The sequence below is a fragment of the Ciona intestinalis genome, chromosome 3, assembly GCF_000224145.3.
Source record: "Ciona intestinalis chromosome 3, KH, whole genome shotgun sequence".
Classification (NCBI taxonomy): domain Eukaryota; kingdom Metazoa; phylum Chordata; class Ascidiacea; order Phlebobranchia; family Cionidae; genus Ciona; species Ciona intestinalis.
The window spans coordinates 6,523,275-6,548,396 of record NC_020168.2 but is presented as its reverse complement, the minus strand read 5'-3'; the positions used below and the strand labels follow the sequence as shown (position 1 = coordinate 6,548,396).

Below are 25,122 nucleotides of genomic sequence, written 5' to 3'. Positions count from 1 at the left end.
TGCATAAATCCCTGGGTAGTGGTTATCAACCCACGAGACTAAAAATGCGGCCTGCTGGTAGCTCTGAAGGGCTGTGTGTGAATTATTTGTTTGTGCTTATACAAAACGTTGTGTAAATTGGTGTTTAGGAAATTGTTAAGTTAAAATAAATAATATTAATTTAACAATTGTGGTTAACGTAAACGAGGTTGTGAATCATCGTATCTTTACACAACAAATTATAAATATTAATATACAAGAAGTTTAAACTAATTGCAAAGTGTTGTATATCCAGTTTAAATAATGAGACACACGGGTATATACGCCTGGTGTGTTAGGCTGGGCACACCCGTACCCCCAAGACACGACGCCGGCAAGGTACCAGGTGTCATCGGATCTAAGGCACATCAAAGGTCCTCCGCTGTCGCCCTGTAGCAACAAAAGGAAAATAAGCGTTGGTACAACAATATTGGCAAATTTTACTGCGAGAAAGGATGAGGTGCTGGTGTATAGCATATAGTGGTTATGGCGGCCCTTTGTTTAGCCCAAAGATTTGTGTTCGAGGCTCGACGCTGTTACCACCGTTGGCGTGCGTCCTATAGGAGCCTATTTCACAACAAGCAAGCACGGAAGGTATTAAACAGAACACCCGTGTTATAACAACTGTCATTGTCCAGCCGCGCAAGGATCAATGTAAATTACGTTTATCACTCATTATCTTGACCGTTGCTATTATTCCTGTCAGCCCTTACTTATATCTTACGCGCGTCCCGTGTTTGTGATAATTGTTTGTGCGTTTTTCGCATTCAGTGCAGAGCGGTTCCAGAGATTTGAAAGTCTGCGGAGTTGATGTGTAAGTATAGCGAGGTTGTGGTTTAATATAGTCAGCTGCGTTAACCATTAATAAGACTTTTAAAAGGCCATCATCTAAGTTTTAGTTTTCAAAATGTGTTATGCAGGTTTTTCAGTTTTTACCATATAGTAATAAAGTATTGAGAGGTGGTATAAGAAAGATAAGCTACTGTTCTCATTCTATACTTTCTGCTGTATGCAGCTGTTTGGTGTTGGTGAATTATGGTCAGAATATGTTTAAACGCGAGTTTTAAACTTAAAAACGGTTTAAGGTTATTATTGTTTAGGATGTTAATACAGTTGTTGAAACGGTTGTACTATACGTATCAGTGGACTCAAAGAGACGAAGTGATGAACTGTTAGATCGATTGTAGTGTAACTCTATCATGCTAGTAGTAAAGTTGCATTTGGCAGTAAATGTGATGATAGGTGTCGTGTTAATTGCATTATAGTTAGAGCCACCGTGTACAGTGCAGAACACCCGTGTTATACATTCTATCGAGTTGTCCTTCGCCGTTATTTTGTAAGCGGTAGATAAGCAAGTTAGTAAGATATTTTAGTTTTATGTGTTATAACCCAACGAATTATCCACCGTGTTAAGAGCTATGCATTGTAGACTACCCGTTATAAGCTGTAACGAATTGGAGCATAAGTATTGATAACGAACGACTAAGTTAACGATGACGTCATCTCACCTTGCATGCGTCCACACCGCCTGCGTCATAACCCGCACATATGACGTCATCAGGTATGTTGCTATAATCTCTTCGTCTGTCGTTGTAACGGCGACACCTAGAGTTTGATAAGATCGGAATATCCGCATGGTGAAGCGTTGGAGCTTCCTCGTCAGTGACGGGGGCTGAAAATATTTGTCGGTAATCCAAAAAAGTTTGGAACTTAGTTCGTGGTTTTGAGCTATAGGTGTTAGGGAAATAGACCTACATCAAGTCTCAAGTATACCTCACTGAAAAGGTACAATATAATATACAAGACAATCCGTGTTGGGGTAATGAGACAATAAACCTGCATCTAAGGTCCCAGGTGTTGCTCAATAAAGACCTCGCTCTAATAGAACAGAAACTATATTATTGTGATGACTATAAATTATAAAGACCTACATCCCGGCACCATTTACATTACTATACATTACGACGTCATATACTTACTATTTCGTCCCCACCCTGCTACCCAACATTTGGTACCAGGTTCGGGGTTTTCCCCCCTCCACCCCGGCAAGCATATTACCCCACTCTGGTTGCCCATAACAACGGGGTGATTAAGTTTGATCAACGCGATGTCGTTTCGCGGAATATCGATGTTCGTGTAGTTGTGCATTGTGACGGAATAGAAGCCGATTGTTTGACTTGAATTGTCGAACCCGGTTAAACTATGCTGGCCAACCAGAATCGACCATTTCGTGTCATTCTGTCGACCAGAGGTGATTCCCCTAAAACAATATTCAAACCTTAGAACCTTGTGGCGACGGTAACAAAAATCGAAAAATTAAATATTATTTTAACTTATTTATCCTTATGGTGGGCAATGTATTCGTTACAATACGCAGTTGTTCTGTTTCATGGAACTCGTGCCCTCTTACAAATTACATATGTAACTTATTTATCCCCTTGTGACTGGTAAACTATAACCGTTATAACACGGGTGCTCTGTTTCATACACCTCGTGCCTGCTTACGAGTTACTACGTATGTAACGTTGGGGCTAACCAGCCAACTGATTTAGAACAATTTCGGTTAACTGTTTTGTACAATGACTCATACGCCCGCACCTGTAGCAGCGTGGACCTCGAACCTACATCTCCTGGTCCATAGGCGAGCACTCCACAGCGCAAAAAAAATAGGACAAGATCCATGACTTACTTTTCTTTCATGCAGTGAGCGGCCGTTGCAACCCATTGTGGAGCTATCAAAGTTCCAACGCAGAAGTGTTCGTCGTTACTATACGAGATCACATCAATTATTATAGTAGGGTGGGAGAAGATGGGACACCTTTTCGTTTATTTTTCTCTTTTCATTTGGTAGTAAACAAAGAACATTCAATGAATTATCAAACCGTATCTTCACGACTTCCACAGACTGTTGTTAATTGTTTAAAACACGGTCAGACTATTTGGATATTATGTGTTTAAGGTGTCCTGTCTTCCCCCACTCCACTGTATTTAACATTACGGTAAGCGTATTTTAAATACAGACTAGTACGCAGTCATCTCCATTAAATATCTTGGTTTCTTTACCCAAACTTTTGCATAAATCCCAGATATTAAGTCATACCTTGTCATAGCACCTCACCCATATGAAATAGAATGTGCTTATTTTAGTGATATGTCAACTCTGACCTAAATCCCAGTAACCCCGCGGCGTGCCTTGCTATTTGACCCACCAATGTAGAATAAAACACTCACTCTCTAAGTTGTACCACCCATGGCCAACTCCCCACGTTAGTGTTTCTCCCACCCACTATACGAAGTTGGGGACGAACTGTACGCAGATCCTGTGTAGTGGTGGACACCCCGCATCCCCACGATCGGCGGTACTGTGAATATGGGGTGTGTGTGTATTTATTTGGGGTATAATAATTCATAAAGTCCTATAAACTTTATTCTCATCCAGTTATAACACGTGTATATTCTTATATACCAAACACACATGGTGTTTTAATACACCTCATGCTCACTGCTGAGTTATAACATGGGTGTCTTCTTATACACCAGACACACATGGTGTATTCATACACTTCATGCTCACTGTCGAGTTATAACATGGGTGTCTTCTTATACACCAGTTACACATGGTGTATTCATACACCTCATGCTGACTGTCAAGTAATAACATGGGTGTCTTCTTATACACCAGACACATACGGTGTATTCATACACCTCATGCTCACTGTCGAGTTATAACATGGGTGTCCAATACAGCAGACACACATGGTGTTTTCATAGCACCTTGTGCTCACTGTTGAGTTATAACAGGCTTTATTTAAACAACACATAACAACCGACCTCACAATTCCTTCCAGCATAGGGCAACACACATGTACACGAGTAACCGCTCCCACCTAAGTAATCCTGGCACGAACCACCGTTCCTACACGGCCTTAATGAACATGGACTATCGGCTGTTTAACAATACATACTTATAGTAATATAAGATTACCATTATACAATAAAGAAATTTGTAAAAATGAAACAAAGTACGAAAAACAACCCAAAATGGAGGAAATTGGGACATTATTTAACTCTATTTTCTCGTCCCATGTGGTAGTAAACAAGGAACATTCAAAGAATCGTAAAACTATATGCCCAAAACGCCCATAGACCGTTGGTAATTATTTAAAACACGGTCAGGATATTCGGATATTATGTGCCAAAGCTGTCCTATCTTCCCCCATTCTACCATATAAAACTTGTTGTTTACGAAGAAAAGAAATACAAGTTTGCGGAATGAAAGTTTGAAAACGGTAATGTGGGAATGAAAATAGGAATGCTTGGAGAAGCCCACCTGGTAGAAAGCATTGCGTGGAATTGACGTTTGTGTTGAGGTTGAAGCAACAACCAATTTGGATGCAGCGCTCAGCGTTTGCAGGCATGGAAGCTATCACAGAGCTCGGTGAGTTCCATGCCTCGGGAGATTCGAGCAAATTTTGGCGGAGACACGGGAGTCGGCTTCCCGCATGGATTTGGCAAAGCTGCCGACGACTTTCTGGGATAGCTAAAAAGAACATGCACGAGGAGAAAGAATGTCATGGACCAGTTATCAGAAGATTTGCATGCAAAAATATAGCAGTAAAATATTGAGAGTCAAAGTAAAGCAGAACAAGTAAGCAAAAAACGTAAAGTAAAAGACGAAATAGCTGACACATGCATTATTTCTAAGATAAGTGTAGAACACTTTAATGGCACATATGATGGGTGTCGTGGTACACTATAGACACATATGGTATCTCAAACCAATACTTAATTTCATAAATCCTGTCCTATATTATACGGCATACAAATAACATATAGTAGGGTGGGGGAGACGTGAGGATACGGTTTTATAATTCTCTGAATGTTCTTTGTATACTACCATAAATGGGACAAGAAAATTGAATGAAGCGGTGTCCCATCTCCCCCTATCCCAATATATCTATATTCCAGCATAGGCCGTATATTAGCATATAACATCTCACTTGGTACGCAGTAAGGGCGAGTCCCCGACCATGTTTGTTCGGCTCCACACCTTCTACGTCGACTTCCCACTAAAACCTCACCCGCCTTACACGAGTACATGCAGTACATGCTGTCGTTGGGAAAGCTAGTGTATATGAAGCACCTTGTGTGGACGTTTGGTGGCACGTCTATCGGGCAACCTGCAAGTAAGGGAAATGCTTGGTGTAATATATATATAGGCCAAAATATAACCATGTACAAATAGGCCATACTATAACTATGTATAAAAACTGCTGCTGCTAAGTGCAACATATAAGCCTAAAGGAGAAACTAATCTTATTTTGTCGACGTTTTGATATCGCTTTTAATCACCTACCCGGTATGCGTATATGTCATATACCGTATTATGATGAGTTGTTGTGTGATTTATTTCTGTAAGCGGTACACTGTTTGTGATTTAGAGCAAAGGAAATTGTGGTTAATTTCAAACAATTTAAGTCGTGATGTAATAAAACCTTGATAAAGATAATAAGTTATCGCGGTTTCTGGCGTTTGTGGATTTCACTCAATCCGCATTATGACGTCAATAATCGCGCGTTAACTATGACGTCACAAAGAGGACATTGTAGTTAAACAAACACGTATTTAATTTTAACTCCATGTAAATTTACGTCCGCCAATTCGTGACGCTTAATGTGATAACCATGTTAGCCACTATAAAGCAGAGAAAAGTTCACAAAGTTAAATACGTGGTAACTTATAAGCGGGCACGATGTGTATGAAACAGAACATTCGTGTTATAAAGATTGTCGTTTTCTCGTCACGCAAGGTAAAATAAGCTACATTAACACATTTATTTCTTAAACATACCACACACGACTCCAGCAGCGGTGAGCTTCGAACCACACTCCAGTGAGTTGTGTCCATCCCATCTCGTAGATCGACATTCGCTCAACTTTGATTCGTCGCCTCGACATTTAACCTGGGGAGAATTTATTGGTAACAATATCTTTTGTTTGCTACTTTGATTACGGTAGCGAAGATTGTAGAATTCTAGTAAAGTGAAAATTTATTCTCGTGCGGCGGAGCAACCACATTTATAACACAAGTGTTCTTTTTATGCATCCGATGTGCGCTTACGAGTTAACCACGCGTATATATTATGTAATGATTTGGGGTAACTGTTTAAAATGGTAATTTCACCTGTGTTAAAACAACAGGGCCGGTGTCTCTTCCGAATTCCATCCTCGGTCGAGCAATGACCCCACCGACCGCAAACCCAAGTTCTCTGCAAGCCACAGTTGCGTCCTTTGCATCCCACTGGTCCCCACATATTGTCCCCCATCTTTGCTCTCGAATTGACACTTGCACACGGCCCATATATGGAAGATAACTGCCAGCTAGCTGAATCGATTTGTTCGAGAAATTCCCTTTAAAAAGACAAGGTAAATAAACCTAATTATTTAATTATAATTATTCTAATTAAAGCACGTCACCACCGCACGTTATACATGTTATAGACCCACACAAAATAAACAGCAACACACATGAAAAACGTTTTTTCAAATACCGCATTCCTTCTTAGCGATTAAACCACCACAGATGCCCCAAGTATGAACAAGCTCGATGTATTTACCTTCAAGCAGGTAAGCGCTACTAAACACTAAGCGGCTTAAAAGATTAAATTGCGAAATATGTGTTTTCAACGAATGATCGTAGGTTTAATATGATATGTTTGTGCAACATACGAAGTATGCGACTAACACTATATATCGAACCTAAGATTAAGGCGAAAGTTGACCCATTACCCGTATACAGCGCCTTCTATTCTATATACAGTATAGGGTGGGAGAAGATTAGACACATTTTAATTGTATTTTCTCGTTCCATTTGGTAATAAACAAAGAACAATTAAAAAATTATAAAACCGTATCCTCACGACTCCCATAGACCGTTGTTATTTGTTTAAAATACAGGATATTTGGGTATTTTGTGCTAAAGATGTCCCGTCTTTCCCCACCCTATACTATACATAAGGTCCCATATAGCGAGACATACCATGCGAACCCAAAATCAAGGCCAAAGTTAGCAGATTACCCCTATATATATTATCATATACTTACGTCCGAAAATCGAAAATATCCTTGTTCGTAGAAAATTACTCGCAGCGTCGCTGTATCTTGATGACGTAGCTTGCCGATACGAAAATCTTCTGTTGTTGTAAACCCCACTGTATGGGTTGAAGGTGGGGGTTATGACAGTGGGTAATATTCCGTTGACTCGTTTAATATGCATCGGCTTGAACAATCCGGCCCTCGATAAAATCGACTTGTTTCCCACCATGACGCTTAGGAGTCTTCCTGATGACGTTACGTTACCGATGACGTCATTGCAGCACGCTGGAGACGCCAGTAACCATAGCAATAAAATCATGCAACGAAAATTTGACGTGAATAGAATGTTTTTATTTAAAAGTTTCGAACCTCTGATTGGATGAGCCGGATTTTCGTTTATTGTTACGTCATAACGTGTTCGCCGATGGCAGTCTTTTAATCCGGTTTTCATTGTTTAGCAAACAACACGTATTCATACGACATAAATCATTATCCGGCTACTCTTGTAATTCTGGAATTAAAGCTCTGATTAATTATGACATCACAAAGGTAGCAAGTATTAACCCGCGGATTATGACGTAACAAATAATTAGCTTTGTTAAATTGTTATCGTATCCCGATTTCTCGAATCGTTGACACAAAAAAAAACGAGTAGAACCCGAGATAACAATGTGGTGTGTGTGTGACGTAACATATCAAAATATAATATCCACGTAACACCCATTATTACTTCATAATAACTTAAATATGACGTACACGGCTCAGTTTAAGAGAACATGAATAATCGCCTAATTGTTTGGACACAAATAAACAGCTCCCGACACATATGAGATAATTTTCGACGCTTATTCTTCGTCGGCATTCTTGTGTTAATCTTGACCGAAATCACAAATACTTTGGGTAACCACAATTGTATAAGAAGTCGCAAAGTTTGGCTTCATTTATTGTAAACCTAAACCCTCAGGCCCTTTATAAGTAAACACCCAACCGCAATATAACGCCAACTAATTACCCGCTACATCTAACCATCCGGTGTATTTGCCATTATGAATGAATGTAACTTACTTATTCCCGCATGGCGAGACAACCACAGTCATTATAACATCGGTGTTCTGTTTCATACACCTCGTGCCCGCTTACAAGTAGCCGCGTAAAATCATTTTCTTTTACATAATCGAATACTGTTTAGATGCTTCTTGTCTACTCGATGTAAATCTGATCTAAAACAACTTCTTATATAATTGTCTCTATGGTCCACTAAAGATATCTTTAACCATGTTGCCTCGTCTTCATCAAATACATTAAGCTTCACCACCTGGCTTATTTTTATCTTGCCTCAAATTCTACCATATGTGCCGAAATTAAATATCCGCTCAAGAGATACATCCAGCATTGCGGGTACTATATTACAACCTGCCCACCATCGACTGTAGTGATCAAGTACTTAACGTACCCGCAAACTTTTTCTTTTTCGCATCCGCTCACCTGCTCGGTTATTATCGTATTTAGTATCCGCACGTGGGAGCTAGAGATATAACGATTATGATAAACAAAATGAGGTTTTTAGAAAACATTGGAAATAAATTTTCGTTCGTAATTAAGCATAATAGTTATAATAAAACATGGTACTTTACACATATATTGAAATAACTAAATTTATTCTCATATTTTAAATTTAGATAATTTTTTTCTATTTTCCTTGCATGTACGATTTCCTAGGCTTTAGTTTTATCAATATAAATTATTAACTTAAATAACTATTTTTAGATAACAACACAATCAATAAAAATTGTCTCATTCGCATTTATTTGAACAACGAGTAAAATTTCAACACCATTTCTCAGTCCCCAAACATTATTACGTCATTTAGGATTTCCCGAACTATAATCAGGGGCAAGGTCGCCACCGTGACGTTACGCATGAACGGTTTCACCGGAGAACGTTTCAACGAATTCAAGTTGAGGTTATTTATAATCAGTTCGTTTTTGTTCAGTTATTAACAACTAGTTCTTACATTTTATAGCAGGTACGGGTATAAGTGGTTGCCCTTTCAAACAGGACCCGTTATATCCCTTGATTTGGCAATATGTTGAACACGGCAAGGAGTTGTTTGAAGGCTTTCCAATCGGCCTCTCCATTGGTGAACAATGGCGCACGATCCGCAACAAATCTGATCAATCGTGAGTACAACTAGTGTTGTTTATTTATTCTGCTTGATTTTGGTTAAAGCAAATGGTATTCTGGGTTACATTTTACTAAATATTATGCAGATTAATGTTCTGCATGCATGTATTACAGTTTTGCATTATGCAATTACCCATAAACCTGCAGATTTCATTATAGGAATTTCTTTTTTATTATTCCATTAATATTAGATTAAACTCTTTATTATACGTCAACCAATGCATTCACAGGCGATTACAGTGCGAAAGCTGCGGCCAAAGAAACTGCAGCACCTGGTGTATTGAAGGGAGAGGTAGTGGCCGTCATTGGGCCAGTAGTGGACGTTCATTTTGAGGAGGGAAGACCAAGGATCCTCAATGCCCTTGAAGTTGAAGGAAGAGACACCAGACTTGTGCTGGAAGTTGCACAGCATCTTGGTATAAATTGAATTGTGTGGTTATTTGTTTGTGTTTTATGCAGATTTCTGTTTTATATGGGTGAGAAGATACATTTTGCAAGTCTGGAAATCCACAAAGGCCAGAGATTACCCCAGCACCCGACAGTGTTAAACTATTTTATAGGGTTAAAATTTAATCTTTATTTGGATTAACATTGCAATTGTTGCACTTTAATAGTATAGTAAGAGAACAAGTTTGTTCTTATATCCCATTTACACATTTTGATAGCTGTAATTGCTTTTAAACATAAACAAAATAACAATATTCCATTAACAAAATAACAATATACTTTTTACCGCGTCAAAACCAGATAAATGGTTCTTATAATACGGCTTCTATGCATGCTTAGAGTTACTCACTGAAAACCAATAAATTAAACTTCCCACCAGGTCAAAACACCGTCCGAACCATCGCTATGGATTCCACTGAGAGATTGGTGAGAGGTCAAAAGGTCGTGGATGTTGGTGGACCAATCAGAGTCCCGGTTGGTCCAGGAACCCTCGGTAGAATCATCAATGTTATTGGGGAGCCTATTGATGAACGTGGACCAGTGGATACTGAACAGTAAGTTGGTTGCTATGTATTTTATTGTTTATGGGTGACATCCTGTGTGATTCACACCTGGCTTTGTATCTAATGCCAGGGTTGGCTTATTTTATCTAGATTGGTGTACCTTTACTAAAAGTATACAAGAGGGATAATTCTGGATTTTTAACATTTTTGCATGTGGCAGAAGTTCCGTTTTAATTTGGTTTGTTTGGATAATTTGTTATTAGGGTGTTGTTTTACCGTTGGTTGTATGCGTCGTAATCAATGGAATAGGTTACTAATGTTTATTGCAATCCTTTTAAATAAGATTGTAATTATCATATCTTGCGTTCCAGCTTTGCCGGCATCCACGCGCCACCCCCAGACCTGATTGATACTGGTGGTGCTCAAGAGATTCTTGAAACTGGAATCAAGGTTGTGGATCTCCTTGCTCCCTATGCAAAGGGAGGAAAGATTGGTAGGTTTGCTGCTGGAAGTATAGGGTGGATATTGACCTATCCAGGGTCACTAATTTAATAATATTGCAATAAATTATGAATTTAAAGGTGTAATATAAACTGTTTATTTGTTTGCTGCTGGAGGCTTCTTTATCTGTCCCTAATTCATTTGTGTTGTGGGAAAAAGTTGGTCCGTTTTTTTCTTTTGTCAGCAGTCTGGTGTAAATTTGCACATGAAAGGCTATATGATTAAACCTGGTTTATATTTCAGGTTTGTTTGGTGGTGCTGGTGTCGGCAAGACTGTCTTCATCATGGAACTTATCAACAATGTAGCGAAAGCTCATGGTGGTTACTCTGTGTTTGCTGGTGTTGGTGAACGAACAAGAGAAGGGAATGATCTTTACCATGAGATGATTGATTCCGGTGTCATCTCACTCACTGATAAAACATCAAAGGTATGATATTGGTGGTTGATGTTGAATTGTTTTGATAGTATTTCGTGGTGCAGTGTGTGCGAATGTCAATGGATTCCTGAAAAAGAGCTCATTATAATATTTGTAAAACTTACTAAAAATGAATTCATTTTAAAAACTAAGCAGTGAAAACTACAGAATGGGCCAACACTAGTCTAAATCTCCCGTAACATGCCTGTCCGTTTGTAGATACTAATGAGACCACCCAGTCCAATGTTAACAAAATAATACATAACAGGTAGCACTTGTATACGGACAAATGAACGAACCACCGGGTGCACGTGCACGAGTCGCACTCACTGGTTTAACTGTTGCTGAATATTTCCGTGATATGGAGGGACAAGACGTGCTTCTGTTTATTGACAACATTTTCAGGTAAAAACTAACGCTGATAAACCTATTTGTGGTAGAAGGATTTCCAAACCAACCTTTTTTTTGTGTGCAAAAGTTGATCATCTCCAGTTGCATTTGAACCTTGTCTTAAATTTTGACATTGAAGAAGCAAAAATTTAAATTTATTATAAATCAGAATAAAATTTTTGTCAACCAAATCCTTAGGACCACACTTTTATCTTAAAAAAAGAATGCAAATTTCAAAAATGTCACCACCCTTTATTTTTAAAACAATGCAAATTAGTTAAAATGTGTTTTAACCTAGGTTCACCCAAGCTGGTTCTGAGGTATCTGCTTTGCTTGGTCGTATCCCATCAGCTGTCGGTTACCAACCCACCCTGGCTACTGACATGGGTACCATGCAGGAGAGAATCACAACCACCAAGAAAGGATCCATCACATCTGTACAGGTAAACCAATAAAATGTTTTACTGATAATAATCAGAAATTTGTTTGATGTGAGAACGATCAAGGTATTTCTGACAAGATAAATTAGAGCCAAACATCGCTAAAATTAAAACGAACTTTGAAAATCCTGTTCACTCTTTGTAAATTTCAGCAATGTTGTTTGGTTAATACGTTGTCTTTATAACTGTCATAATCTGGCTGCATCCTGTTCCTTACAATATCTGCGATTCCTACTTATTCAGGCCATCTACGTACCTGCTGACGATTTGACTGATCCAAGTCCAGCCACCACTTTCTCTCACTTGGATGCAACAACCGTGTTGTCCCGTCAAGTATCAGAACTTGGTTTCTACCCCGCTGTGGACCCACTTGAATCATCCTCTCGTATCATGGACCCCAACATTGTTGGTATTGAACATTATGATTGCGCAAGGAGGGTGAAGAAGATTTTACAGGTGAGGCGTAGTAATATATTCGGTTACCTTGTTTTTTTATATAATTCCAGGGGAGTTATAAAACGTTTATAATATTTAAAAAAAAGGGGATTGCTTTTAAAATGTCTTTAATTGACAACTAGATCGAACAGTTTTAAATAGATCGAACAGTTTTAAATAGATCGAACAGTTTTAAATAGATCGAACAGTTTTAAATAGATCGAACAGTTTTAAATAGATCGAACAGTTTTAAATAGATCGAACAGTTTTAAATAGATCGAACAGTTTTAAATAGATCGAACAGTTTTGGTTTGTATCCCTTGCTTTTTCTTGTTTTTTTATATAATTCCAGCAAGGTAACTTTAATTCAGTAACTTGGTGAACTGTCTGACAAGAGTTATAAAACGTTTATAATACTTAAAAAAAAAGGGGATTGCTTTTAAAATGTCTTTAATTGACAACTAGATCGAACAGTTTTAAATCGATCGAACAGTTTTGGTTTGTATCCCTTGCTTTTTGTTTTTTTATATAATTCCAGCAAGGTAACTTTAATTCAGTAACTCGGTGAACTGTCTGACAAGGGTTATAAAACGTTTATATACTTAAAAAAAGGGGATTGCTTTTAAAATGTCTTTAATTGAAATATAGATCGAACAGTTTTGGTTTGTATCCCTTGCTTTTTCTATCTGTTACATGTATTGGCGTTTATGCCTAACACTGTTGGAGGCATCGTACCAGCTAACTTTACCTTCTATACCCCAGGATCACAAGTCACTCCAGGACATCATTGCTATCCTTGGTATGGGTGAATTATCACAGGAAGAGAAACTTACAGTGACCCGGGCTCGCAAGATCCAACGTTTCTTGTCACAACCTTTCCAAGTAAAGAATATTATTGATTGTATTTGCGTTATGTTTAGAAAGTCTAGCGAAATGTATTTATGTCTGGAAAGTCTTGGCAAAAAGACAAGTATTGGTTTGTTGCTAGAAATAAAGGACGGTGCTTTTTAGTGTTCTCTCAGTTTGTGTATTGGTTTCAAAACGTTATTGACATCCCGTTGTTACAGGTGGCTGAAACCTTCACTGGTACCCCAGGCAAGTTGGTGTCTTTGAAAGATACAATGATTGGATTCAACAGGATTCTTGAAGGTACAAGTTTGTTATTAATATTGTGAAAGCATTGTTTTGTCTTTTTTTCCTAGGTCGTCTGGATTACCCAAACTTACTGTGCAAGTTCTTAATAATTATGTCAACACAATTTGGAGTATTAACTTTACTGATTTTTGGAAATCTGCTAAACTTGTTTTTCCCCCTGGTGTTCTCATTTAACACTTTAAACTTTATCAAAAATAACCAACACAAACTTCCAGGTGAACTCGACCATTTACCTGAGGGAGCTTTCTACATGGTTGGTGACATTCAAGAAGTTCTTACTAAAGCTGACCAAATTGCTGCAGATATGGCTGAAGATTAAAGAAACTTTTTATTTATATTTGTTCCGTGTTTCTGGAAGGTGCCACCAAAATTCCACATCTCCTGTCGTGCCATTTCTATTTCAAGTTCAACACGTTTGGAAACCAATAGTTTCATTTTAATTTGAAAAGTCTTATATCTTGTGAAATAAAAAGAGTTCCTTCGGATATGAAATGTGATTTTAATTTATTAGGCTGTTTAGTTGTTAGTTAGCTTGTCAAAACTTGGCTTAGCTAGGAATCTTGCAACTTCTTAGTGTATAATCCATAGTTGCCAAAAGAGAAATAGTAACGCCAGCTGTTGAATTGAAAGCTTGTTCTTCTTAGTTGTGCCAGGTTGCAAGTGGAATTTATTGGTGGTAGGAAATGCAACCGTTCGCAGATAGCTAGAGGATGTTTAATGACTCGATTTCCGACTATGACTAGTTGGCTAATTTGGTTCCAAATTTAACCTGTTCAACACTATCAAAACCTATTTTACTGTAATTAATACTGACTTTGAAAATTCTTATGTGGAAACTTTATGCAAGTTGTTTCATAATATTGAATTTAAAAATTCTGTGTAGACACATAGCCAGTAAAATTATGAAAGTTGTTGCAAACTACCTAAGTTAAGGTAAAGACATTAGTGGACCGTAATTCAAACAACTGGTGAAACTTCTAACAACCAACCTCAACACCAATTACTTCACTAAACAAAGGTAATATAAAGGGCAGGTTTTTTTATAAGTGTCGAGGTATATTTATTTCACAGAAGATAATAAGTTAAGGATCAAGTTTGTTTTCGAGCAGCATTAGTTGGTTGGCCACTATCTCAGCTCCCAGGGCCGGCAAGAAACCTGAGAAGTTGTCAAAGTTTTGGTGGAACTTATTGACATGTCTCTGTAGTGAACTTGCCTGGAGAGTAAATTATAAAAACAGTCAAGGAAAAAGTAGAACTGGCTAAAGACATCAAGGAAAGGACATGGTTAGATTGTGGTTTATTCTCACGAGAGCATTTAATGAGCAGAATTGAGGGTATTTGACAGGTTAATGAGAGGTAAATAAATATCCAGTTTATTGTTGAAAACATTACCTCAATTTCAGAAGTCAATATGCAAACAGATAGTGTAATAATCATAGAAAATGTATTTATTATACCTGTGAAAACTTCATGTTGCACGTACTGCATGAATGGTGTTTTTCCTTAGTGTGTGTTGCCAAGTGTTTAGTAAGGGTTGACTGCTCCCGAAAACTCTTGTTGCATTTCTTGCATTTAAACGGTTTAATATCTGTACAAAATAAAAATATTGTATGGTTTAAGGCTAAATTTTTAAAAGAGATTCACCAGATATCCTTTCAGAGGAGAAATATTTTAAATCTACCATTGTACCAGATTTTAAAATAACATTTTCAACCGAAATGGTAATACATTGAAATATATTGGGATAGAGAAGCTGTCTGGTACTGGTACAGGCTATTTCATTGAAATAATACAGCCATTTTATACCTAAATGAATGTTCATGTGGTTTTGTAAATTTTGTTTAGTTTGAAAACTTTTCGAGCAAGTTTTGCAGCTGAACGGTCGATCTTGTGGTTGTGAATGAACAACAGAGTGAACTTGTAATGATTGCTTGGTGGGAAAAAGTTTTGCGCAAATTGAACATGAAAATCTCTTGAAAACTCTGTAAGAAAAAGTATGTAAGAAAACTGTGCCAGAATCATGAGTGTAGTAAGATTAAGATCTCTCTTGAAAACTCTATTGTATAACAGACAGCAAAGAATGTCCTTGTAGTAGTGTAATAGTATACTGAACTATACTAGTGTTTTTGTTGACATATAACATTGGGGTAAATTATTTTAAGTATTATAAATAAAGTATTTTGTACCTCTCTTTATGCGTACGTTTATGGTAATCAAATTTTCCCCTTGTTTCAAAAACGACTTTGCATTTTGGACAAATCCAATGTTGGTTTGGTTTTATCGATATTTTTTCGTTTTCGACGATGTCTTTAGTAGGTTTTATTTGTTGTATATGATCTACGCTAGTTGCATAATTGCACAATGTGCCAGGTTTCAAGTTCATGGCGAAGTTTGCCAGTTTGTTTGGGTCTAATGTTTCTCTGTCTGTATCCATCTTAAAAACAAAATGTAAACAACGTGATTCTGACAAAATATATACAAGATACCAAGGTGTATATAATAAGAACCGTTTGTCGACCACATTATTCTCCAATTAAGTAAATATGTTAATTTTTAATTACTATAGTATTTAGTAAAATACGTTTTCAAGTAATTATTTTAGCACTTAGCCTTTTTATAACATCAAAATATAAAGCGCAAAGTGCGGGCATTTGCGATCATTTTGCAACTAAGTTTTAGGAACACATTGGTGTATTGTGTAGTTGTTGATATTTTGTTGATTGACTTACGCCCGCACGATTTCTGTTGTTTTGAAGCCGATTAAAGCGGAAATGAGCTTCACAAAACAGTAAGTAATTACTAGTTTTATGATAAATAGTCACGGCAACTCCGTAGAGCGACAGATTTAGTCTGTTTTGTATATTTGCAAGTGTAAAGAATAAAGGTGACTGACAACCATCATTACACCATTATTGCCCCATTGGTCCCTTATAAACGGTATCACATGTTTTTTTAGATCATGTGGCACTGTAAACTTGATAAATTTGGCTACAAAACAGTAACTCACAGAGTCTATACGCGGACTCAAAGTGATAAACCATACTTGCTTATATCCTATAATAGATAAATGGTTTTATCTTTCAATTATATTAACTTTTCATGATAATTCATATATTATAATACTTTACCCACAATTTCAACATTTCCACCATTACGAATATCAACAGGTATGGTCTCATTATCCGCAAAGACAAACCAACATTGAAGAAAGTTTTGAATAAAAGTTCGATATTAAAACCTCGTCTTGCTGCGTTTGGTGGAGACTCCAGTGAGGAGGAAGACGGACATAAAGATGTGAATGCACAAATTCATAAAGAAGCTATGAAGAAAATTGTCAAAAAACAGGTAAAACCTTGGGTTCCTTTTATATTGAGTTGTTGTTTATTTTCTAACTAAACAAACTAAGATGTCTAGTGCTTACATCACAATTCCATAGAGTTATATATGCTTGTATGTAAATGAATGCCTGTACTTTGAGGTGTCAGCAACACTTTCTGTCAGTTTAAATATAACTTCTGACATTTAAATATAACTTTCATTTCAGACAAAAATTGAGATACAAAAAGCTATGGAACAAGATGCAACAGTTTACGAATACGACAGCATATACGATGATATGAAACAAAAAAATGCCATCAAGAATACACCTGCTGCTGTTGTGTCTGCTGATAAACAAAAAGCTGTGAGTTGTAAAATATGAATATTGTATTTGTTAAGGAAAGGGGATACTTAAATGCCTAAAACAATGGACAAATGTGGAATTTGAAATAAAAATGTGGTCAAAATTTATATTAAATTATATAAATTAATAAAAAACATCCCCAAATTTAAAATAAAGCTTATAAGGGAAATGGCAAGAATGTCTGCAAATTTGTAAAACTTGTTTCAATTACTTGTAAACCTTGGCAGCCGAAATACATCGGGCAACTGATGAAAGCTGCGGAGTCTCGAGCTCGTGAGAAGCAGAGAGTTGAAGAGAGGAAGATTGAAAGGGAGCGTAAGATGGAGGGAGATCAGTTCAGTGATAAACCTGCGTTCGTAACATCCGCTTATAAGAAGAGGATGGAAGAGAGACAGCAGGAAGAAGAAGAAGAAAGAAGGATGGCAGCCATTGAAGGTGAGGTGTTAAGGTTGGAATGGAAGTGCATGGTGATTGTAAGATACAAGTTCCGATAGGTGTATGTGTACTTGAAATAGACACTTGTGGACATTGTTCCAGCTGAGTGGTCAATAATTGGGTTGTAGCAATACGTTTGATGCCTGACATATCTTCTTGCATTTATTCCTCATGGTCCTTGTTTTCAGTGCAAAGCACTTTGACCGAATCCTTAAAAAATGCTCTTATGTACCAGAAAGAGTAATTTTTAGTTTATCTGTTCCAGATGCAATGGATGTGAAGAAACAAAGAGATCTTAGTGGTTTTTATAAACATTTGTTGAACCGACAAGTTGGTGAAACAAGGTTTGTATTTTAGTATGTTTTTATTTACAACATCAGTAATGGAATTATTTTGTGTGGGCTTACAAATCGACCCTAAAGACAACTATGCCATTTAACCAAGTTTTGGGCGTGCCACAATAGCTACATAAATTATTATTTGTGTATTGTGGCAATTGCTACAATTCGGTGGTTTCATAAAGTTTCTAAATTGTCAGCCATACTATACATCAACATTTTTTATTATATATGTACCAACCTAAGAAGGTATGATTATAATATTGTTGACTTGTTGTATTTATTTTCGCAGTGTTAAAAAAGAACCACCAAGTGAACCAGAAGTTCCTGCAACAACCTCAGATCCTCCACCAGATAATGATGAAGATGCGGACACAGATATATCATTCTCAGATTCGGATGAAGAGGAAGGATCTTCAGGGGAGGAACAAAAGAAAAGGGGAGACCGAGAAAGGAGGAAAAATGATGAAAAAAATCGTTCTAGGGATGAGAAGAGAGACTCAAGAGATCTGGACTATAGGGAGAGATCCAAGGATCAGAAACGGACTTCAAAGAAGGATAAGGAGGACTCTGTAGAGAAAGAGAGAAGATCTAGTGATCAAAAGGAATCCAGAAGTCGTAAAGAGGAATCTCGACATCGAAATCGTAGAGAGGACTCTAGGGAGGAAGAAAGGACCTCTTCTTCAAGGAGGAAGCATCGAGATCCAACTCCGGATAATAAGAGAAGAGAAGGAGAAAGGAGTTCTATTAACCAACATGAAGAAGGCAAAAGTAAAAGAGATAACGAGAGAGGACGTGAAGAAAAGAGTAATTCAGAATCGAATAAACGAAGCAGGGATGATAAAAAAGACAATAAGTTTAAAATCACTGATGAAGAAAAAAGTAAAACGAATTCTACAAAGTTTGTAAAACATTCAACAACAGATACAGTGTTGTCTGCAAAAGAACGATATCTTGCTCGTAAAAAGGCAGCAAGTTCTGCTTCTGTTGTCGATTCAGATTGATTTTATACAAAGTTTAAACAAATACAACAATACAAAAGTCTGTTTTAATAATTAGGCATTTTAGGAAGAAAGTTTAAAGAGGTGTATTGCCAATTAGGAAGTTTAAAGAGGTGTATTGCCATAAGATGTATGAAATAGTAAAGATCGTAGACACAGTTGTAGGTCCCACGTTTAACTAGTCTGTATATAAACTTATCCTGACATTGCTTTCCACCAAGAAAAATATCATTCTAAAGCTTGTGTAGTATGTCAAAAACATGGTAAATTAGGCATACATTACCCTAACTGAAAAAACGTAGATGATTTAATTACGTGGCAGTGAGCACAGTCACAAAACCTCGTAACTTAATTCGCGACAGCAAACAAAATCTGGCAACACTGTAAAATATGCAATGCATGTTCGCTCATATTCAATGGCGGGAGTTTGTACAGTGACGGAATTTGACTAATTTTATTCAGTTTTTGCTTTTTAAACTCAAGTTTAACTTGTTTCAGTCGTAAAAGACGAGTTTAGAATACGCATAAGTATTGCGGGCCCTTTATAAATATAGTTTTGTGCGCGATTAACGTAACTTTAAAGGAACTATAGTAAATAGTTAGGTTAAAAGTTCTTTTCGAACGTATTTTCGTACCCAAGGTTATATTAAATGCTTAAGCATTTCAATTGTTATTTTTTATTACCTTGTACTATTACGTTAAATAAATCTATGTATCCTCACGTAAATTGCCCAGTTATAAAACCTTGAATGTGTATACCCATCATACCCACCTATATCATAGGCTACTATACCTAATGGTATTAGGCTTATTTAATACTGCACAATTTGGTGCTAGTGAAGAGTCTTCCCCCCACCTTATTTTCTAACCACTAACCCCTATATAACCACTAACTACTAACCCCCAACCGTCCATCAACACCTAAGTGGTTAGCAAATAAGTTGGGGGGGGAATTCTTCACTAGCACCCACAATTTATACACTGAAACCTACAAGTTTGTTTCCACACAGCCAGCTGAGTAGTTCTGCTAAGCAAGTCTGATGCCTGATTGTACGCACGCACAAATACTCACCATGGATCCAAACAAAATACTCAACGCATTGGAAGCTACAATGAACCCAAACCTGAGGAAGGAGGCTGAAGAACAACTTGATCAGGTGCTTATATAAAGCATGGGTGCTTGTTATAGTATATACACCATGTGTGTCTGGTGTATAAGAAGACAACCACGTTATAACTTGACAGTGAGCATGAGGTGTATAAATACACCATGTGTGTCTGGTGTATAAGAAGACACCCATGTTATAACTGGACAGTGAGCATGGGTTTATGAATACACCATATATGTCTGGTATATAAGAAGGCATCTATGTATACAGATTTACTTACAAACATAATACTATAAACAGATGCACAAAATTGCCGGGTTTTCCCCTCTTCTGATACAACTAGTAATGTCCGACGAAGTACAAATGGCTGTGCGGCAATCAGGGGCAATTTATTTAAAGAACTTGTGCGTCCATTCTTGGCATGAACGTACGGACAAGGACGGAACTCCAATTACTGACGTTTTTTCAATCCATGAAAATGACCGTGGTCTAATCAGAAGCAATATTGTTAAAGCTTTAATTCATGCACCTGATATTATAAGGTAGTTGCTGTGTAATAGTTTTGTTAAGAGTTACACCTTATGTTTAAACAATGTTTCATGGAATTTGATTGCCACATACTAACCATATTTTCAGCTAACGATAGTTAGACCCACAATCCTATGAAACAAATTTGGTTTCTATGTTTACGGACTAGTGTAGAAAGTTTCAGGGTAGGCCTGCCCACCTTGCTTTCCCTGTTTTGACTCCTAAAAATCAAACCTTTCCACAGGAACCAACTTACAGTTGTCGTCCAAAACATCATCAAACACGATTTCCCACAAGTTTGGCCAAACGTAGTAAACGAGGTTCATTTCCATCTTCAATCTGAAGCCCCACGCGAATGGATGGGAGCTCTGCTTACTTTATATCAACTCGTCAAAACATATGAGTGAGTGTTACTGTTGGCTTTATGTGACGTATGGGATGCCTAACTTTTAAAACTAGTGTTGCACCATAAGTTTTGTGAACCCAGTTAAAGCGGAAAATAGCTTTTACCTGCGTGTGTATACAAGCCATTAGAGCCAAAGATTATTGCAGGATCTGGTAGTGCGAAAAATGTAGCACACACAAATTATACAATTTTCTGGACTTTATTTTTGGCTGTTACAATCATATTTCTTGGTAACGAATCATGGGTAAAATTATAAAATTTATTACAGTTAAAGTATATTGCATTCACTACTTGATAAATGCATCTGGAACAATAAGTGTTGGGCTGTTGGGTGTATTTTAACAAAACTGTATTTTAACAACATCCCAACAGTTCATACCAAATCACCCGAAAAAGCCTTTGTCAGCCTACATACTTTTATTCAGTACAAAACTTCAATACAAAACTTAAACTTATGGTTGCATTTATACAGCCCAAAGCCCCAAGTCACAGCCTACATAGTTTTTACCAAAACCCCCCAAAAGCTTATGCCAGTCTACATGTGCCGCCATATCAATTATTTTTCTTCAGATTCAAGAAACCTGATGCGCGAGGTCCGGTGATTGAAGCGATGAAGTTGCTGCTCCCTGTGATGCTCCAACTCTTCCGGAAGTTGATGGAGGATCCTTCAGCTTCTTCTGCATTGTTGCAGAAACAATTGCTCAAAATATTATACGCCCTTATACAAGTTAGTGTGTGGCTGTTGTATTAGGGTGATGGCCAAATGTGTCTTATATTATCCAAAGTCCCAAACGCAGGTGCCAAACCTAGGATGGCTGAATTTTTTTTCACTGTCTTCATCGGTAAATATTAGAACCAATAAGTAACAGAAATGTGAGTCGAATTATTCCTGGCTCTCCTGCATTTTTAACTGTTTTTGCTGCCTATAGTCTTAGGCCCTATGTGGACTGTGAAGTAACTCGTTTTAGGACTTTACACATAGAGTATATATGTATAGTTAAAAGTTATTTAGCTGAGGATATTTAAGTAACTTTGTTAACAAGTGATAGTATATGTAATTGTTTTATCCTTACCCTATTTCCTTTCATCATTTATGATTATTAAAGTTCTAATATTATAATTACTTCCAGTATTCACTGCCCATGGATTTATTCAATGAAAAGATAATGGATGAATGGATTAATATTATGAGGGTGATTATTGACACACCACCACCACCAGATACACTACAGGTATTACTTGTGTTTGCTATCAATGTACAACACTACAATTCACATGTAACTGTTAATAGTGGCTGAGCTTATATCTGTTAAATGCTTCTTACCAAAATTCATTAATTGTTAGAATAGTGTAGGCTGTAGCAACTTTAAAGGAGTTTTTAACATTTGTGTTTTTCTCTTTATTCTTTAATTTATACTGCTATGATGCTTTGTATAAATATAGGAATATTTGTAACAACTGAAAAGACAGTCATAGTTATTACTTTTTTGTTTTTACTATTATTGACTGATAAAATTCATATAAAAAAAAATTGTATATGCCTAAAATTCAGATAAAAAGTTCAAAAGTGTTTTGTATATGCACATATGCAATGGACTTGTGGCAAATTCCATTCACCTTCACTATTTACACACATGGTGTAGGCGACTGTTTGAGTCATGAGTCATAGGACAAAGTTTAGTTGTATGAATGGTTGCAATCAACGGAATCAACAGTCTTTAAACATATGTTGCTTTTTTCACTTTCATACACCTTGTGCCTGCTTCCATATAATAACCATGTATGTAACTTTGTTGGTGAGGTTTTTTATATAAGTGATAATTTGGACAATCAATTACCATTAGTGCGCAGTATGAATTTAAATGTTTTGGCCAAAGATACATAATATACAACAATGGTGGCAGCATTGGGTGTTGAACCCGGTATCATTTGGTTACAACTACAGTGCTTAACCACTACACCACAGGCTTGCCACAGAACTTATAATTGAGCCGTTATTTATAGTAATTTCAATAGATATAAAGGTTTAACTCTCTCCGTTGTTAAATATTTTAATAGAAATATTTCATATTATCTTAATATTGTTGCATTATAGACTTGCTTTGCCCCACTGTACAGTTATATATTTTAATAGAAATATTTCACCTTATATTAATATTGTTTTTGATTGACAGGTGGATGAACTTGAGAGATGCGAGCTACCTTGGTGGAAAAGTAAAAAGTGGGCCGTGCATTTCCTAGCAAGGATGTTTGAAAGGTAAACTTTAAGACTGTTTCTTTGTAACCTTATTAATATTTGTGATTTCATAGTTTTTAGTTTTAAAACTTTTGGTAAAAATTAATATATGTTGTTTTATTCTCATGTTAAACAATCTATAGCCAGGCTTTCGTAATATTCTATTTTACACTTTCTTTATTTGTGGGTATATTTTTTTTTCGTTTGTTTAATTCTATTTGTCCTCAATTTTAATCGTTGTTTGATTCTATTTAATGTTGAAGTGATGGTGTATATATATTTAAATCTGGTTGTTTATTATGACTTGTATATTTGTTTAACATCTCATTACCCACGACAAGGTATGGAAGTCCAGGCAGCGTGACTAAGGAATACAACGCTTTCTCTGAATTCTTCCTTAAACGATACACAGGTGATTATTAAAGTTACTTATATTAATATATGTTTAACCTGGGTACTGTTATTGTTGAGGTTACCTATACATTGTGTATTGTACTTACTTATATTACTGTGTAGGGGATTAAAGCTGTAATTTCTATAACTCTTGCTGATTAGGTAAATGAATTATAGATGACATATCTTAATCAATAAACATACAGCTTTGATAGTAAGTGTGAGGTCTGAGGTGTATGAATACACCATGTGTGTCTGGTGTTTAAGAAGACACTCATGTTAAAACTTGACAGTGAGCATGAGGTGTATAAATACACCATGTGTGTCTGGTGTTTAAGAAGACACCCATGCTATAATTAGACAGCGAGAATGAGGTGTATGAACACAACATGTGTGTCTGGTGTATAAGAAACCACCCATATATGTACCATATATGAATATCACTATTCCATTTAGCACAATATCACAACTTGACCTAACCTACACAGTGATACAACCACCTTCCCATATTATCTGTTAATATCAACAAATAATCCCCATTACATCCACCACAGTGAGCATCCTCCAAGTTCTGTTGAAGATATTTGACGCTTACCGCAACAAGGAATATGTGGCACCTCGTGTCTTACANCAAGCTTTGCATTTCCTTGACCAATCTGTCAGTCACGCGCATACATGGAAAGTTATGAAGGGAGCCTACCATGTAAGTGTTTCTATTCCATATGGATGAGGTCCTACAGTGTAGCATGCTGTAGAAGTTGTTTCAATACCTCAGATGCTGTGCTTACTCCTATTGTAATATACATGTGTTTTATCTGTCTGTTTACAATCTGTTGTTAAGGGGTTTTATGAACTTTTTTATGAGCTTATTTCTTTTTCTTTCTAGGTAGGCTTACTAAAAGACATATTTGAGCCAGTCATCAGAACAGAAGTTCTGTGCACACTAATTATTGCTGTAGTAGCTTATGTAATATTCTGTTAGTTCCGCTACCAGGCATAATGTATATAATTTATATATTCTTTTAGCGACTCGTCTAGTATGCAAATGTAGTGCATTCCTAAGGTTTCTTTCGTTCAGCAAGGCTTTGTCAGGGAATTATTCCACACTAGTTTTTATATATTCCACACTAGTTTTTATATACCGGACGAGCTGCTATATAGAAATAGTTGCAGGCTTGTGTTATATCATGCTTGTTGTTCCAGGATTTATTAAAAGACATCATTTTCCCTCTGATGTGTTTCACTGATGAAGACAAAGAGGTTTGGGAAGATGATCCGCATGAATATATTAGGATGAAGTTTGGTGAGTTATTATTGTTGGTGCTTCGGTGGCTTATCTATGGTTGCCACTTTAATATCCACAGTATTATATCCTTAGCGTGGTATAACAAATGTCGCTTGCTGTAATACA

The 25,122-nt window shown here is 36.8% G+C and overlaps 5 protein-coding genes across 6 annotated transcripts in view; 3 read left to right on the top strand and 2 right to left on the bottom strand.

Moving 5' to 3' along the window:
- Positions 1–119: 119 nt before the first annotated feature.
- LOC100187360 (plasminogen) lies at positions 120–7,600 on the bottom strand. Of its 2 annotated transcripts, XM_026833639.1 has the most exons (11): positions 7,122–7,600; positions 6,202–6,428; positions 5,869–5,980; positions 5,019–5,198; positions 4,349–4,558; positions 3,850–3,965; positions 3,250–3,380; positions 2,708–2,785; positions 1,998–2,278; positions 1,527–1,690; positions 120–408 (listed from the first exon to the last, which is right to left on the bottom strand). In XM_026833639.1, the coding sequence occupies exons 1-11, from the start codon at positions 7,561–7,563 to the stop codon at positions 244–246; spliced, it is 2,106 nt and encodes a 701-aa protein (XP_026689440.1). In that variant the 5' UTR covers positions 7,564–7,600; the 3' UTR covers positions 120–243. The 2 variants fall into 2 exon arrangements, with proteins under 2 accessions (XP_026689440.1, XP_018666709.1); XM_018811164.2 differs by lacking the exon at positions 4,349–4,558.
- Positions 7,601–9,048: 1,448 nt separating this feature from the next.
- On the top strand, positions 9,049–14,075 carry LOC100177133 (ATP synthase subunit beta, mitochondrial). Its single transcript, XM_002128184.5, has 11 exons — positions 9,049–9,292; positions 9,527–9,712; positions 10,123–10,297; positions 10,618–10,739; positions 10,991–11,175; positions 11,432–11,568; positions 11,852–11,996; positions 12,237–12,449; positions 13,191–13,310; positions 13,496–13,577; positions 13,799–14,075. Exons 1-11 carry the CDS (start codon positions 9,199–9,201, stop codon positions 13,900–13,902), a joined length of 1,563 nt encoding a protein of 520 aa, XP_002128220.1. The 5' UTR covers positions 9,049–9,198; the 3' UTR covers positions 13,903–14,075.
- Positions 14,076–14,602: 527 nt separating this feature from the next.
- Positions 14,603–16,229, bottom strand: LOC100185683 (gastrula zinc finger protein XlCGF71.1-like). Its single transcript, XM_002127981.4, has 4 exons — positions 15,770–16,229; positions 15,390–15,565; positions 15,041–15,171; positions 14,603–14,797 (listed from the first exon to the last, which is right to left on the bottom strand). Exons 1-4 carry the CDS (start codon positions 16,015–16,017, stop codon positions 14,666–14,668), a joined length of 687 nt encoding a protein of 228 aa, XP_002128017.1. The 5' UTR covers positions 16,018–16,229; the 3' UTR covers positions 14,603–14,665.
- Positions 16,230–16,248: 19 nt separating this feature from the next.
- On the top strand, positions 16,249–19,090 carry LOC100179470 (nuclear speckle splicing regulatory protein 1). The gene is made up of 6 exons (XM_002127949.5): positions 16,249–16,371; positions 16,751–16,928; positions 17,128–17,265; positions 17,493–17,700; positions 17,966–18,044; positions 18,331–19,090. Exons 1-6 carry the CDS (start codon positions 16,355–16,357, stop codon positions 19,040–19,042), a joined length of 1,332 nt encoding a protein of 443 aa, XP_002127985.1. The 5' UTR covers positions 16,249–16,354; the 3' UTR covers positions 19,043–19,090.
- A 950-nt stretch (positions 19,091–20,040) lies between these two features.
- The window catches only part of LOC100175483 (importin-7), a 14,157-nt gene continuing 9,075 nt past the window's right edge, over positions 20,041–25,122 (top strand). Inside the window, exons 1-9 of the mRNA XM_026833637.1 lie at positions 20,041–20,196; positions 20,449–20,690; positions 20,921–21,079; positions 21,653–21,809; positions 22,213–22,314; positions 23,257–23,339; positions 23,660–23,730; positions 24,266–24,414; positions 24,915–25,014. Coding sequence (XP_026689438.1) covers positions 20,080–20,196; positions 20,449–20,690; positions 20,921–21,079; positions 21,653–21,809; positions 22,213–22,314; positions 23,257–23,339; positions 23,660–23,730; positions 24,266–24,414; positions 24,915–25,014 — 1,180 coding nt within the window. The 5' untranslated portion in view covers positions 20,041–20,079. The remainder of the gene's footprint in view (positions 20,197–20,448; positions 20,691–20,920; positions 21,080–21,652; positions 21,810–22,212; positions 22,315–23,256; positions 23,340–23,659; positions 23,731–24,265; positions 24,415–24,914; positions 25,015–25,122) is intronic.

Excerpts from the sequence above, each read along its gene's own strand:
- LOC100187360 (XM_026833639.1), bottom strand. The coding sequence starts at position 7,563 with ATGAAAACCGGATTAAAAGACTGCCATCGGCGAACACGTTATGACGTA. Across the intron at positions 6,429-7,121 it reads GATATTTTCGATTTTCGGAC|GGAATTTCTCGAACAAATCG; the intron begins GTAAGTATATGA and ends GTCTTTTTAAAG. Across the intron at positions 5,199-5,868 it reads CGCTGCTGGAGTCGTGTGTG|GTTGCCCGATAGACGTGCCA; the intron begins GTATGTTTAAGA and ends CCTTACTTGCAG.
- LOC100179470 (XM_002127949.5), top strand. Across the intron at positions 16,929-17,127 it reads AGAAAATTGTCAAAAAACAG|ACAAAAATTGAGATACAAAA; the intron begins GTAAAACCTTGG and ends CTTTCATTTCAG. Across the intron at positions 18,045-18,330 it reads CGACAAGTTGGTGAAACAAG|TGTTAAAAAAGAACCACCAA; the intron begins GTTTGTATTTTA and ends TTATTTTCGCAG.
- LOC100177133 (XM_002128184.5), top strand. The coding sequence starts at position 9,199 with ATGTTGAACACGGCAAGGAGTTGTTTGAAGGCTTTCCAATCGGCCTCT. Across the intron at positions 11,997-12,236 it reads GATCCATCACATCTGTACAG|GCCATCTACGTACCTGCTGA; the intron begins GTAAACCAATAA and ends CTACTTATTCAG. Across the intron at positions 12,450-13,190 it reads GGGTGAAGAAGATTTTACAG|GATCACAAGTCACTCCAGGA; the intron begins GTGAGGCGTAGT and ends TCTATACCCCAG.
- LOC100185683 (XM_002127981.4), bottom strand. The coding sequence starts at position 16,017 with ATGGATACAGACAGAGAAACATTAGACCCAAACAAACTGGCAAACTTC. Across the intron at positions 15,566-15,769 it reads AAACGTACGCATAAAGAGAG|AGTTTTCAAGAGATTTTCAT; the intron begins GTACAAAATACT and ends TTTTTCTTACAG. Across the intron at positions 15,172-15,389 it reads CCACATGAACATTCATTTAG|ATATTAAACCGTTTAAATGC; the intron begins GTATAAAATGGC and ends TATTTTGTACAG.